General features: G+C 33.2%; 1 protein-coding gene across 2 annotated transcripts; it reads left to right on the top strand.

The window, feature by feature from the left end:
• The first annotated feature begins 7,466 nt into the window (after positions 1 to 7,466).
• LOC141619403 (mechanosensitive ion channel protein 10-like) lies at positions 7,467 to 14,313 on the top strand. 2 transcript variants are annotated; one of them, XM_074436419.1, is made up of 7 exons: positions 7,467 to 7,678; positions 8,972 to 11,893; positions 12,310 to 12,451; positions 12,526 to 12,819; positions 13,476 to 13,684; positions 13,781 to 14,007; positions 14,094 to 14,313. In XM_074436419.1, exons 2-7 carry the CDS (start codon positions 10,383 to 10,385, stop codon positions 14,132 to 14,134), a joined length of 2,424 nt encoding a protein of 807 aa, XP_074292520.1. In that variant the 5' UTR covers positions 7,467 to 7,678; positions 8,972 to 10,382; the 3' UTR covers positions 14,135 to 14,313. The 2 variants fall into 2 exon arrangements, with proteins under 2 accessions (XP_074292520.1, XP_074292521.1); XM_074436420.1 differs by lacking the exon at positions 14,094 to 14,313 and having other exon boundaries at positions 13,476 to 13,533; positions 13,623 to 13,684; positions 13,781 to 13,911.

The following is a 14,313-nucleotide window of genomic DNA, read 5'->3' as shown; positions in this document are numbered from 1 at the left end:
AAGAAGCAGGTTTGCGTAATATTTATGTAAATGGAAATGATTGCATAATAAATTATAGATTTCAGTGAAAAAATCATAAATATGAATTTTTTTAATTAAAAAGATTAGAGTTTAATTATAAGAATATATTAATTGAAAAGATAATTAATGATTTTTTTTTTTTACTTGTTACCTTATTTAGCTAGATGCCTTTTGGAGAGGAAATTAAGAGAATTTTTATTCTCTTAGTAGTAGGGGAGATATTGTCCACTTTGATCAAACTCTCCGGAATTTACTTTTGAGCATTTTCAAAAGACCTTATATTATTAGAGTTTGTGGACACTTATACAAATGATTTTTTCTTTATACCACTGTTTTGAAATACAACAATTTGTGTTTGACAATATAAACTTGTATCTCGACTTGACGAAACTAACCCGCACCTGAATTGAGGTCCCGAATCTAACCCGATATCCAAAATGACCTGACCTGAATGTTTATTATTATCGCATACTAACATTATCCCCAAATAACTTGATAACAACCCATTCGAAAATGACCGGAACCTAAAATGACCCGACCTAACCCATCCGTTCCGAATTCTCATCACCTCGAACAATCCGAATTTAACCAATCCAAACCCAAACCCAAAAACCCAAACCCATCTGCTTGTACCTGACCCGTGTGTCTACTTGAAAACTTATACGGAGTATACTCCTTATTCTGATCTAAGAATGGTGTTTGTTAGATTTGTCACACGTGTTGTTATGACTTATGAGTCACTTTGGGTACGACTCGTCTCTGTTTTGGTTCGGTCCGCGTTCAGTCAACTTCAACTAGCGGTCAAATAACAATTACTTTTACGTCAATTATTTTTCTTTTGAGGGAATACTTTTACCTCAATTATTGATTTATCTTCAATTAACTAGTTTGGATGCCCGTGCGTTGCAACGGGGTAATTATCTTAGTAAACAAAAATTGGTTATAAGATCTTAATATTTACATCTTATGTCTTATCATTTGTTTAGATAGATCAAAAGTCAAAACATCTTATTTAAGAGACGCAAAAAATGTTAGGTTGATAACTAAGTTCCAAGGATGCCTCATATTTATAATCATAAGACCAAAACATCTTATGTTAATCTTTCAATGTGGGACAATTATATTATTTTTATATAATCCTACATTATTTTTCAATGTGGGACATATAACATACTAAGAAATACACAATTTTATATATATACAAATTATATGAAATTTATACGCTAGTGATATCATTTTTACCACGAATCAAATTATGTTATTTTCATAATTTTCTTAACGATATTTTTTTGCCAAATAAAATGTAAAATTTTTTATATAAAAATTAGAAACATCACTTGAATATAATATAAGAAATATATATTATAATAATTAAAAGATTATCTACTTTATTTTTTACATCGAAAAATATTATTTATGATACTTTCCTAAATTAATTTTTAAGATCATCCCAACTTATGATAATTTTCTGATGTGGGACAATTCAAATATTTATATGTAGTATATTTACCACACTTGCATTATTTTTCAATGTGGGACAAATAACACACGAAAAAGTACACCATCTTTTTTGCACCTATTTCGATATGCAACCCGATTTAATAATAATGAGAAAATACTATACTATCTAATTATATTCGTACGTTCTTTTCCATTTTTTGTCACAATTAAAATATGTACAAATGATATGATTTAAGTTACATTTTTTTTCCTAACACGACTTTTAAGATGTAATTGAGGGAGCAATAAAATGTATAAACAAATGCAAAATATTTTCTTTTTCTGGTGTGATTTTTATTAATGGTTAAAAATTATGATGTGTTAGTTACTCAAATGTAATGAGGCATAATATTACCTATATTTGAAAGTTAAAAAGATTTAATTCTACTATTTATCAAAATAAAAAAGCTCATTATTGATTTGTTTGTGGATTCAAGATCTTTTTATGCAGCACTTGATTGCATTATAATTCTTAAATTTTCTATTTTAGTGCAGAGATTATCATTATATGACACATTAATAACCAATTTATGTATATTTAGCACCCATTTTATTTTTTTATTATGATTTTATCTTAAATAAAATTATTATACTATCGATTGTCTTAAAATAAACATTATAATATCACTAATATAGTAATATATAATCGTTTTTATAAATATTTACGTGATTAATATTTGTATGGTATTGTTGTACCTAAGGTTTGTCATTAATACAAACTCCTATAAGAACTCTCTAAGATAATTTTTAAGCGATTCAAAAGATTTTGGGTTGATACCCCTAAGTTTCAAATATGACTCATATTTATAATCATGTGATACCTCACCTCATGATAATCTTCTAATGTGGGACAATTCAACTATTTATATGTAGTATATCTACCACATCTACATTATTTTTCAATGTGGGACAAACAAATATGTGCAAATAATATGATACTATATTCTAATGCTAGCATTTATTTATCACGAATCTAATTATATAATTTTTCAAAAAAAAAAAATTATGTTACTTTTTTGCTAAATGAGATGTATAAGTTTTTATACAAAAATTATAAACATCACTTTGACATAATATAAATAAAACATATATATCATATCGTGGAGATAAATATAAATAAAACATATATATCATATCGTGGAGATAATGATATAAACTCTTAAGACCTCTCCAAGACAATGCTTAAGAGACTCAGAAGGTTTTGGGTTGGTATTTAGGTTCTAAGGATGCCTTCGATTTATAATCATATGATCACCCACCTTATGCTAAACTTTCGATGTGGGATAATTCTATTATTTATACGTAATATATTCACCACACCAACATATTTTCAATGTGGGACAAATAACATACTTAGAAATACACCATCTGTTTCGCACATAATTCGACATCTAACCCGGGTTAATAATAATGAGCAAATACTATACCCCCTCGATTCAAGACCAAATACAACATTCCTTTTTTACATTATTCATGAACGAATAAAATCTTTACGATTCCTTACAGTATATAAGACAAAATATGGTCATGTGGGATCTTATTTGATTCACTTATAAAGTACAATGAGAATATCAAATTTTTAAATTTTTTATAATGTAAACTTTATTTACGTTGTAATTTGTGTCTTGGCAAGTGTGTAAATGAAAACGTTGTATTTTGTCTTGAATGGGGGGAGTACTATTTATTAATATTCGTACATTTTTTTTATAATACTTTTTTGGCAAATGAGATGTATAAGTTTTTATATAAAGATTATAAACATCACTTGAATATAATACATAATATAGAAAAAATATGTATATATCATACTGTGAAGATAATGATATAAACTCTTAAGAGCTCTCCAAAACAATACTTAAGAGACTCAAAAGGTTTTTGGTTGGTATGTAGGTTCCAATGATGACTTCTATTTATAATCATAGGATCACCCACCTTATGTTAATCTTTCGATGTGGGATAATTTTATAATTTATACTTATTATAATCACCACACTAACATTGGTTTTCGATGTGGGACAAATAACATATTAAAAGAAGTACACCATCTTTAATACTCGTATGTGCAAATCATATGAAATCTATACTCTAATGAAAGCATTTTTTACCACGAATCTAATTATATTATCTTCATAATTTTTATAACAACATTTTTTTGCCAAATGAAATGTCAAAGTTTTTATATAAAAATTAGAAACTTCTCATGAATATAAAATAGGAAATATAGATATTATAATAATTAAAAGATTCTCCACTTTATTTTTTATGTGGAAAATATTATTTATGAAACTTTCCTAAATTAATTTTTGATGATGTGGACGCTCTAGAATCGCTCGAAAAAACTCTCTTTTATATATATACTAGGTTTAATGCCCGGGCGATGCCCGGGCCAGTTTGTAATATCCTATGATTATAATGTAATAATATTCTAAAGACTTGTTCTATTAGACTTAATTTTGTTGAACTGAACCTATAGAAGGGTGAGTTTAACACCAATAGAACCGGGCCTAACTTCTAAAATTTTACCACTAATTTAAATTCAACTTTGATCTCAAGCGATTAAATTGGATGACATAAGTAAATCTAAAACTTAGAGTTTTAATTTATAACACGATAATAACGTTAAAGTTAATTCTTAAGATAGAGACTGAACTTATAGCGGAACCCAAGTCAAATACCTAGCTATAGCAATTTGTAATTTATAAGTTTGGTCCGTTGTTTTGGAATAAAGTAAATGGATTGGGTCCATTATTTCCTATAAGTTTTGCTTAAAACATGGAATAATCAATCAATCAACTTATAGAACATTATAGAATACTAATCTCATGCAAACTCTAAGTATGCTTTCTTTGTGTAATACTCCCTTCTAGTCTATATAAACATCCCCTAATTGACACAAATATTAAGGGTGTTTGAATTAAATAAGCTAAAGTATTGTAATGGGGTGAGGTAATTTGAGAGAGGTGATTAAAATAAGTATTATTGTGACGCGGGGTGATTAAAATAAGTTAAAGTATTGGTATTGTGGGGTATTGTTATGAGGTGATTAAAATAAGTGTAAAACTTTACTAAATGAGTAAAGAGGGAAGGTATTGTAAATAGGTGAAAAAGAAAGGAGAGAATGTTATTTAGAATAGGAGGGAGTATATTATTACAATAAGTTTCTCTTGTGACGGATATATCCGTCAGAAGCTTGTGACGGGATAAGTATCACCCACTGACCCACTTGAGTAGATAAGACAAAATTAAGAGTGTTTAAGGAATCACAAATGACTTGTCTTTATATACCCAAGTGGATTTTATTTGACCTGTCATAAGCTTATGACAAATATCGCCCGTTATCGTACAATTATTTGTTTGTACGTATTCTGAATTTTTGATTACTTTGTACATTCTATTCAACCATTAGGGAGTATATCTCAGGTCATAGTTGTACAACTCTAATTTTCTCTACAACCTATATATGAAGGCGGTAATTAATGTATTTCTCAAAACCTAATCAAGAAACTAATTATGTTTTACTCAATCAACCTGTCCCTAATGAACTCATTTAAGCCCCTTCCCCCAATCACTTTTAATAAACCAATAAAATACTCTTAGATATGACAAGATAAGAAAAAACACATATAAATTTAATTCAAACAAGGGTAAAATCCTACTCCGTATGAAATATTTTACAAAATAGTACTCCGTATATGTCAAGATTGTCAACAATATTACCTCTTCTATTCTCTTATTGTAATGTTGGACGATGTTAATTTTATAAGATTACTACGGAGTATATAGCAACTCAAATATAGTTTATAGATGTTTGGGACTTGATTAGTCAAGATATATAAGGTTATTAGTTGTTCAAGGGAAAAGTACGCATAGTAATTCTCTTATAATAGCAAAGGGTAACTGTCACAGACATACGTAGGCATGGTAAAACAAAGCATCGCAGTATTCGGTACAGAGAACTCGTCTACTCCGTATGATTTACCTCCATTAGAGTTATTAAACCAACATCGACTACGAAACTATAGAGAACATTGCCCAATTAAATTAGTGTGACAACTTTGTGTTCGTTGCACACCAGTCATTCAATGCAAGGAGCCAAGGATGTGCTTGCTCTAATCATTTTTCCAATCTATTTGCAATTATTCATATGGTTATTTACATAGTAATCTTTGAAAATCATTCTCACCAATTTATTGAACTTTATGTGTGTCTGAGTTTTGGTCCAACTCTTTAATGGCGACTAATTCTTCATCTATGATTCAGTCAATGTCAAATACATTATTTCAGCAACAATAGGTTATTTCTCGCTCCTAATCACGGCCATTGTTGGATGACTATGTAACTATTAGTCCAACGCACTTCTAAAGCAAACATATGAACATAACGCTATAATGACTACTTCAAGAACTGAGGTCTATAACCATTCTCATATACGGAGTACATTATATGCGAATGACAAAATCGTTTTAGAATTCGTAAAGAAATAGAATACAAAAGATACACCTGACTTAAAAATCGTAATTGATACAAAAAAGTTGAAATATGAGCTACATTAATATAAAGAAACCAACTTTGTAGCCATTATGCTCTCTCCAACAAATAGATATTGGCCCATCATTAATCTTTGTGATTTAATATTGTGGAGGGGGTAACTAATTGGAATTTTCTGTTGTTATACTCTTAATAAAATAAAATAATCTTAAAAATCTACCCTTGCCCCTACATGATATGGGTTTTTAATGTACTCTATCGTATGTTTGCTCTTTGGTAGCGTATCATCATCATACCCATATCGATTATTAATAACTTATTTCTCTTATTTCAAAAAAAAAAAAAAACTAAAGAAAAATAGATTACTTCTAAATGTTAATCACCAGATTTGAGTTGATTTAATCTTGTTCGGAGTCTAGCAATAATCGTCGACGTCAAGCAATAATCTTCGATGTCGAATAATCCTAAAAAACATAAAAGTAATACACATCATAATTAGAAAATAAACATTTAATTTACAGAACAACAATAAGATTAACTACGTAGAGTGTATAAACAAAATAAGAAACTAAAATAGCAATCGCTATATAGAACGTAGAAACAAAGAAAGGCAAGCTCAACATGAATTGATGTAATTCTTACGAAGCTTATTTATATACACATAAATAATAGGTCTTCTTATGCATGTAGAATTCTGGGTAGAGTTGTATACTTGAATACTTCATATTCTATTCAACAGCTTTTGACGTTCTAAATGTGATTGGATTAATGTTGTTTATTATTATTGGTAGAAGTTCTAGATTAGATAGAATTTCAATGTCAAATTCCATTGGCTATTTAGCATTAGTTATTGAAATTATTGAAGAGATGATACCGTTTTTTTTTTTTTTTTATTTGATTGAGAGTTACAGCTATTTAACATTAGTCAATTTCTGGACTCTAATTCATACTCCCTCCATTCAACTCCACACTATCACTTTCTTTTTTCACGTTTGCCAACGCGTCTTTTACGCGCTAAATATCGTTAGCTACGTATTTGCGAAAAATATAAAAGTTAGATATTTTTAATGTACTCGTAAAGACGAATAAAACAAGATCCCACATGAATATATTTTCACTTATGTATTGGGAGAAAATTGAAATTGAATGTTTAACTATGAATAGTGTACAAAATAGATAATGATAGTGTGGAGTTGAATGGAGGGAGTATAGAATTGTGTAGCTCATAGAAGTGTTGTACGTTTTTTTTTATCAGTTAGATTTAATTAGCATTATTTATTAATATTAGGTGTTTCGGGAATATTGGAGACTCTATAAACGCTCGAAAAAAGCTTCCTTTATTAATATAGATAGATAGATAGATATAAATATATAGATTTTCCGTATGCTTCTTCACAAATCACAAGGTAAATAAATAATTAAGAGAGAGTTGCCAAAAATTAAAATTGTTTAGCGGATTGAATTTGGATTAATTGTGTGTGTCAAACAATCAAGTCGGCTCATTTAAATCGGGTCAATTTTATTAGATCCACCTCTAAATCGTTCATGGGAAGATAGAAGTATAGTGATAATAAGTCATGGGTTCGAATCTCTCTCCCTCATATGACGGTGGTTTGAAAGCGATTGATGACGTCGGGAAGACGATGATGTATGTATGTGCATTGCAATTGTAAGTCCATCTTCAGTTTTTACAGCATTTCTGCCTGCTAATTGCTGTTACTTTCATTGTGTATGTGATTCCTGTTATTTTTTCCACTGAATTTTCATGTCTGTACTTATTGTAACAAGTCTCACTTAAGATTGTTGTATGGTTCGCATTATAGGGGAAACAGAAATAAATCATTTCTTTAATTTCAAAGATGATCGACCGGTTTCGTCAAAAATTGTTCTATACAACAGTCTTAAACGAGAAATTCTCGACCCTCATAGCATATTTTAGTTTAAAAGTATGATTATAGGCTTATAGCAAGGCTAAGTAAAAATTTCTTGATTTTTTTGGATAGCAAATGAGAGCGGGAGCGAGAGTAGGGGATTTTAAATCCGTCGACCATAATATATCGGGTGTGTTTGGATTGAAGGATTTGGAGGAAAAAGAAAGTGAGGGAGAGTAGGGGATTTTAAATCCATTGTTTGGATAGCAAATGAGAGCGGAGGGAAATGGAGGGGGAGAGATTTGGAGGGATCCATTTTCCCTCCTCCAAGCCTAATCAAAATCTCTCCACAATGGGCAAGATTTGGAAGGAAAGTTTCAGATCGGCACTTTCTTTCTGTAACAGCCGGTTCCTACGAAATGGGATTTATATGCCTTAACCCGTAGAATCATAATTTTTACCGAGAATCATCAAAGAAAGCGTACCTATGATGGTGACCACATTGGCTGGCATGTGATGTTTGGACATAGAATCGAGTCCTTGTGAATGGGCAGAGCCAGGTGCTCTGGGTGTTTTAGCCCGTCGAAAACATGCCCTAAGGTGCGTGCCGGGGTAGCATTACCGTAGGGGACTAAGGGTTGCTTTCTTCTGGGGAGGCGTACCAAACACCCACAACCCATTCCCCCTCCCCTTCCCTTCTCTCCCTTTGCTTTCTTCTGCGGGTGTTGATCAAGTCACTCAGCTGGCGGTTTTTGAGAATCCTCCCCCTGATTTTCAAAGTCTCATTGACTATGATATTGCAGGAGTTGAACAGCCAAGGACTATTCCTTTTGCTTTGATTTAGCTCCTCTTTCGGTTTTCCATTTATGGTTTGCCAATTTTATTTTTTTTTCATGTTTTTCCTTTCTTTGTAATGGTTTATACCATATTAGGCGCAAAAAAAAATAAAAATAATAATAAATTGGGTTACAGAAATTTGATTAAAAAAATTGTTTTGCAATACAATAGTATCAACTTCTCCGTATTAAGTGGAATTATTACTAGACAATTTAGCTTATTTCAGTTCATTCATGTTAATTTCGTGTCAACAGAAGCTTGGATGGGGTGTGAATCGGATCAGTTAATATTTTGGGTCATATTTACGCCTTCAGATTAGTTTCAAGTCTAAATCAAGTCGAGGATCGGGCTAGTTTTACCAGGTCAAGCTGTAAAGAGTTCAGAACAAAATACTTTTCTGGTTTGATACTCGTATTATGAAGAGAAGTTTCAAAAGAGGATGACGATGGTTTGAAGGAGTTTGCTACGAGAGGGGAAGACGGTGATGTATGCATGTACAGTGATATATGCATGTGCAATTGTAAGTCCATCTTAAATTTTTACAGCATTTCTTCCCACTAATTGCTGTTTTTATTATTATTGTGTATGTGATTTGAGTAATTCCTGTTATTTTTTCCACGAAACTTTCATAAATTTGTAATTCTCGTATCAGGTCTCACGAAAGATCGTTGTATGGATCGTTACTATGAAACAGATACAGATCATTCCTGTAACACCTAAGAAGCTGGAGTCGTTTCATAATAATGCTCTATACAACGGTCTTAAATGAGAAATTGTCGTATTCCTAGACACTCCTAGCATATTTTACTGTTTTAGATTAAAAGTATGATTACATGATTATCTTTAAGGTGTTTTCTCTGAAGTCAACTGTCATTCGTTCATGTTTTTACCTTACTCGGATATAAATTCCTTCGACAAATATGTCACTTGAAAATGAACTGTCAGAAGGAGCTCTTCAATCCCTCATAATTCAATTAATTATCTTAAACATGCATCATTGTCATTAATCAATCGGCTAACAAGGTAATCTTATATTTAATCGTGTTTACATAAGCCAAGGCCGCCTTGGTCGTTGGTCGTGTGTTGACATTCCCAATCATGATCACTATTCTAACTGTATATTACAGGGATTATTAATAGATAATTAGATATAGAGATTAATCTATGTTTGTATGATGGTGAGGGAGCTAGTTGACTTTTTCATGTTTAAGTTTACTAGAATACAACTGTTTTTGCATTATTGAACATTATCAAGTCGGTCTTTGTTGTGCGACAACACGTTAACCTTACTTCAGTGTCTTGAATATTCCCGCCTATCACAACCTTAATGTTCTTGTATAAAATTATATTCCCGTCTTCTTTAATAGTCGTATAAGTTTTAGCTGGATCAAGTGTGGCGAGTATATAATATGTTGTGACACTATGACAGTGACCGTAAGACGGACTAAGGCTCAACAACGTCAGCAGCTGTTCATTGCTTCTCCATGTTACGTTTTATACAGTTATAAAAAAATTACAATTTGATGTTATTTTATCATGTTTTCAATTGTATATAAGTTAGCTAATGACTAGAAACTAGAGCTCAAATTCCTCTTTGTTCCTCCATTAGTTTTGTTCATTTTCACCATCATACCGCGCAGTTGTAAGATCTAGGCTTCCGGAAATATGGCTAGCATAGAGCCTGAGGAAGAAAAACAACCTGAAATCCAACCTTTGCAAAATACAGATACAGATTCTGTTAGTGTCAAAGTCGAAAACCCAAATTCAGGTAGTGAACAAACAACTGAACCTAAACGCGGCTCATTTTTAACATGCTATATGCCGATACCTAAGTCCCTTAAATTTCTAATTCTTTGTTTGCTCTGTATATGTTTTGCACCAGTGGCATATGCCTTTCTAACAGTTGCCACTGTCGCCGTTCTGCCCCTGTTACTAGGGGCATTTGTAGTCGTACGATTGGTTCAATTCCTTGTCAGAGATGTCGACCTTGAAAAACACCTTGTATTTAAGTTTTTGTTACGGTACTGGATATTTGTGGTTGTCATGCTGCTTTTGGTTGAATTAGGATTATTTTATCCAATTGCCAAGTATGTTCCAGGTTTAAAACTTGCAACAATCATCGGATTGCCGATAACTAAGTGGATTAAGGTAATTTGTATATTGATTGGCATTTACCTTATGAGCCAGGTTATTTGGGTCTCTATACTTTTTATGCTACTTCAACAATTAGTTTCAAACGATGATGAAAAAGGTTTCATTCTCTTAGAATCGACTTCTGAGATCATCGGCTGTCTCCTATTCTTATGGGCAGAAGTTGTGGTCATGGATAGTGTCCCGACTTTTGAGCAAAGCAAAATATTCGGAATTTATACTGATAAATGGATTAAGGTATCACTCTTTCTCCTGATAGGTTACAACATCATTACATTCTTAACTCATACAATTGTGTGGTCATTACCGAAACTTTATGGAGATCATCTAGGTGTTGGTGACGGTCTTAGCTCTGCATTATCAATAGTTTGCTGTGACGACTTAGGAAAGGGCGCCTTTAACAAAAAATATGTAGTGTACGTTGCCACGGGTATAAAGAGGAGCATCATTTTCATTCTAAGCATGGTGATGCTTCTGATTACATGGCTTTTGTATTTTGGCAACCGTCTAGACACGACACCCGAGGACAACCAAATTTTAAAATTTGGTACTTGGACTATGGTTAGTATTTTAGTATGCTCTTTTCTTTGGTTGATCAAGTCTTGCATACTCCTGTACTGGGAGGCTCATACCGTGTATGACAGATTACATTCTAAAATTACGGATATAGGGAAGCAATTGTACTTCCTTATTATGCTTAGTTTTACTCACTATCAGAAGCTCATTGAGTCGCCTGAGGTAGAGTCAGATGACACTGATTGTGGGTCGTCTTGCTCTAAAACACCGCCTAAAAAGAAGATTGAGTGGGTCCTGTTGGACACGAGTGCTGAGGGCGAGGTCTGCCTAATGTTGGATAGGAAAAGTGTAAGGGCGGAATTGATAAACCATACTGGGTTGAAGGCATCCACGTATGACATACAAAAGGCAGCTCAGCGATTTTTGACTGCTCAATATGCATTGTCGAAGGAGAGTATTGTTGCCGATCTCCATCATCTGCAAAGCAACGATTCAGCAGAGGATAATGCGTAAGAATCTTTCCTTTCTCTGATTGTTGCTTAGAATATCATAATGCTTAAGAAACTTTCCATTCATTACATCATCTGTAACTAGACTTGTACTCGGGCCGGGCCGGCCAAGGGGCGGGCCGGGCTATCCTGGTCAGACCCGGGTTAGGCCGGGGCGGGGCGGGCTGGGATATGCTTGACCCGGATCAGGGCCCGAGGTGGGCTAGCGGGCCTTACCGTTTTAATTTTTATTTTTGCTAAAATGGCGGGTCGGGCTGGAATTTCAGGACCTGGGCCAGGCCAGGGTTAATGGCGGGCTAAGGCCGGGCCGGGTTAGACCAAGTTGCGTAAAATAATGGGCCAAGGCGGGACGGGTCAGACCGTGCTGATGGCCAGCTCTATCTGTAACATCTGTTTCTCTAATTTGTTTGAAACAGGAAGTGCATAGAAATATTGCAGAAAGTCGTGCAAGTAGAAGGCGAAGCTTATTTCGAGAAGGATTGGGAAATGCTTCTTAAACTGCTTCCTGATGTGAAGACCACAGAAGAAATAACTTTCCAGAAAGTTAAAATATTGATGGTAATTCAAGTCATTTTTCCTGTTTTTACGTCCTATACGTTAGTTCCTGACTAAAAGTTGTATATGATAATCAGGAAAGAGCACACAGCAGATGTATGTTTCTTACAAACACGCTAATTAGTGAAAACGAGGTGGTGAAATGCTTGAATCGAGTTATAAGTGGGATTATAATCGCTGTGACCTGCATAATGTGGCTACTTCTCACCGGGTTGGCTAAAACAAATGTACTTGTCCTCATAGCATCACCATTGTTGGCAGCCACATTTATATTCGGAGACACGGCTAAGTTGTTGTTTCAAGGCCTCATCTTCGTTTATATTGTTCATCCCTTCGACGTTGGGGACCTTTGTGTCATTGATGATAAACTGGTTAGTACAAGTCTTTGAGGCATTTGGATAATGTTATTGTTGTTCTTGTTCATGCATTATTTTCTAAAATGTCGATACATAATTTGATGAATTTTTGGCAAATTGGGGTTCTTTTACAAATTAATTTGTGAATTGGGGTCGGTTTCAAACTAATTTGGACCAATAGGTCCACGTCATCACTTGTATTTTTTTTCGGGTTTTTATATGAAGCCGCTAGGATAGTTAGCGGCTTTAGTCTCTTATTTTTCAAAACATACTCAAAGTATTAGAAAACATAAAAGGATAAGTCGCTAATGTCCTTAGCGGTTTCAGCCCTTCATATTTTATTGAACACCCTGCAAGTGCTAGCAAATTGTTGAAAATTTGTTGAAAATGTGAGAAGCCGCCAATAACTTCAGCGGCTTGTATTGTGTAATTTTATTTTATTTTTTTAAATTTTTTTAATCTACTAGCCTTATGGAAGGTTATGAAAATAGTAAAGCCGCTAACTATCCTAGCGGCTTTATATAAAAAGATAAAAAAAAAGTACAAATGATGACGTAAACCCATTGGCCCAAATTAGTTTAAGACCGACCCCGAATCGCAAATTAATTTATAATAAAACCAACCCCAATTTGCCAAAAAATTCTAATTTGATATCCTTTGGATTCGTGTAGCTGGAAGTTAGAAGAATCGGTATTTGGTGCACTACTTTTTCAAAGGTTCGGACTATTGGTAAGCAGCAGCAAATAATATATCCAAATTCGGTGCTAGCCCTTAAAAATGTTGTCAACTACAAGACTGATTTCGATTGGAATGATCAGATCGAGTTCTTAAGTTCTCCGGACAAGAAAATAACCGAGCCTCTGAAACGCAAAATTGAGACGTGAGCCTTCTGTTCTTATCAGTCATCTTACTCCTTGACCTGCAATTTAATCGAGTTATCAGTCTTTCATTAACTATTATTGCTTTTATTTTTCAGTTATCTTAATGACGGCAAAGAAAAATTCACTCCGAATTTTCACAGCGTGGAAATTCTAGAAATCGGAGACAAAGCCAAGATTGTTGTTCATATCAAACATAAGTTACCAACAACTGAAGGTTGGACGTACTTTGAATGTCTGAAAGAGAAGGAGAAACGGAGATTTGAGTTCGCTATTTATGTACAGAATCTCGTTAAAGAACTAGAATCCGCTACAGAAACTCCGGGTTTGCATTCTGATTAAGCCTGTATATAATGAAAACATTTTATCTAAAGATGCAATACTTATGGTTTCTTAATGTTGTCATTGCAGAAGCATCAGCAGAATTGGAACATGATCTGACTACAGGGTGACTGAAAATGGCACGTGATACGGCGATTGTCGAAAAAAAATGGATAGGTTTTATAACACCAAAACTCGGGAGAGACGGTCTCACTATGTTATTGAGAGACCAATTTTCCATACCCATTTATTTGTTTTTCGTGACCCTTTTATTGTTGATTGTGACATAGTAATTTTGTACTTATTTACA

The sequence above is a fragment of the Silene latifolia genome, chromosome X (genome assembly GCF_048544455.1).
Source record: "Silene latifolia isolate original U9 population chromosome X, ASM4854445v1, whole genome shotgun sequence".
NCBI lineage: Eukaryota > Viridiplantae > Streptophyta > Magnoliopsida > Caryophyllales > Caryophyllaceae > Silene > Silene latifolia.
This window is presented reverse-complemented; position numbering and strand designations above follow the sequence as displayed.

Coding starts and splice junctions, on each gene's coding strand:
- LOC141619403 (XM_074436419.1), top strand. CDS start 10,383: ATGGCTAGCATAGAGCCTGAGGAAGAAAAACAACCTGAAATCCAACCT. Junction 11,894..12,309: donor GATTCAGCAGAGGATAATGC/GTAAGAATCTTT, acceptor TGTTTGAAACAG/GAAGTGCATAGAAATATTGC. Junction 14,008..14,093: donor ATCCGCTACAGAAACTCCGG/GTTTGCATTCTG, acceptor TTGTCATTGCAG/AAGCATCAGCAGAATTGGAA.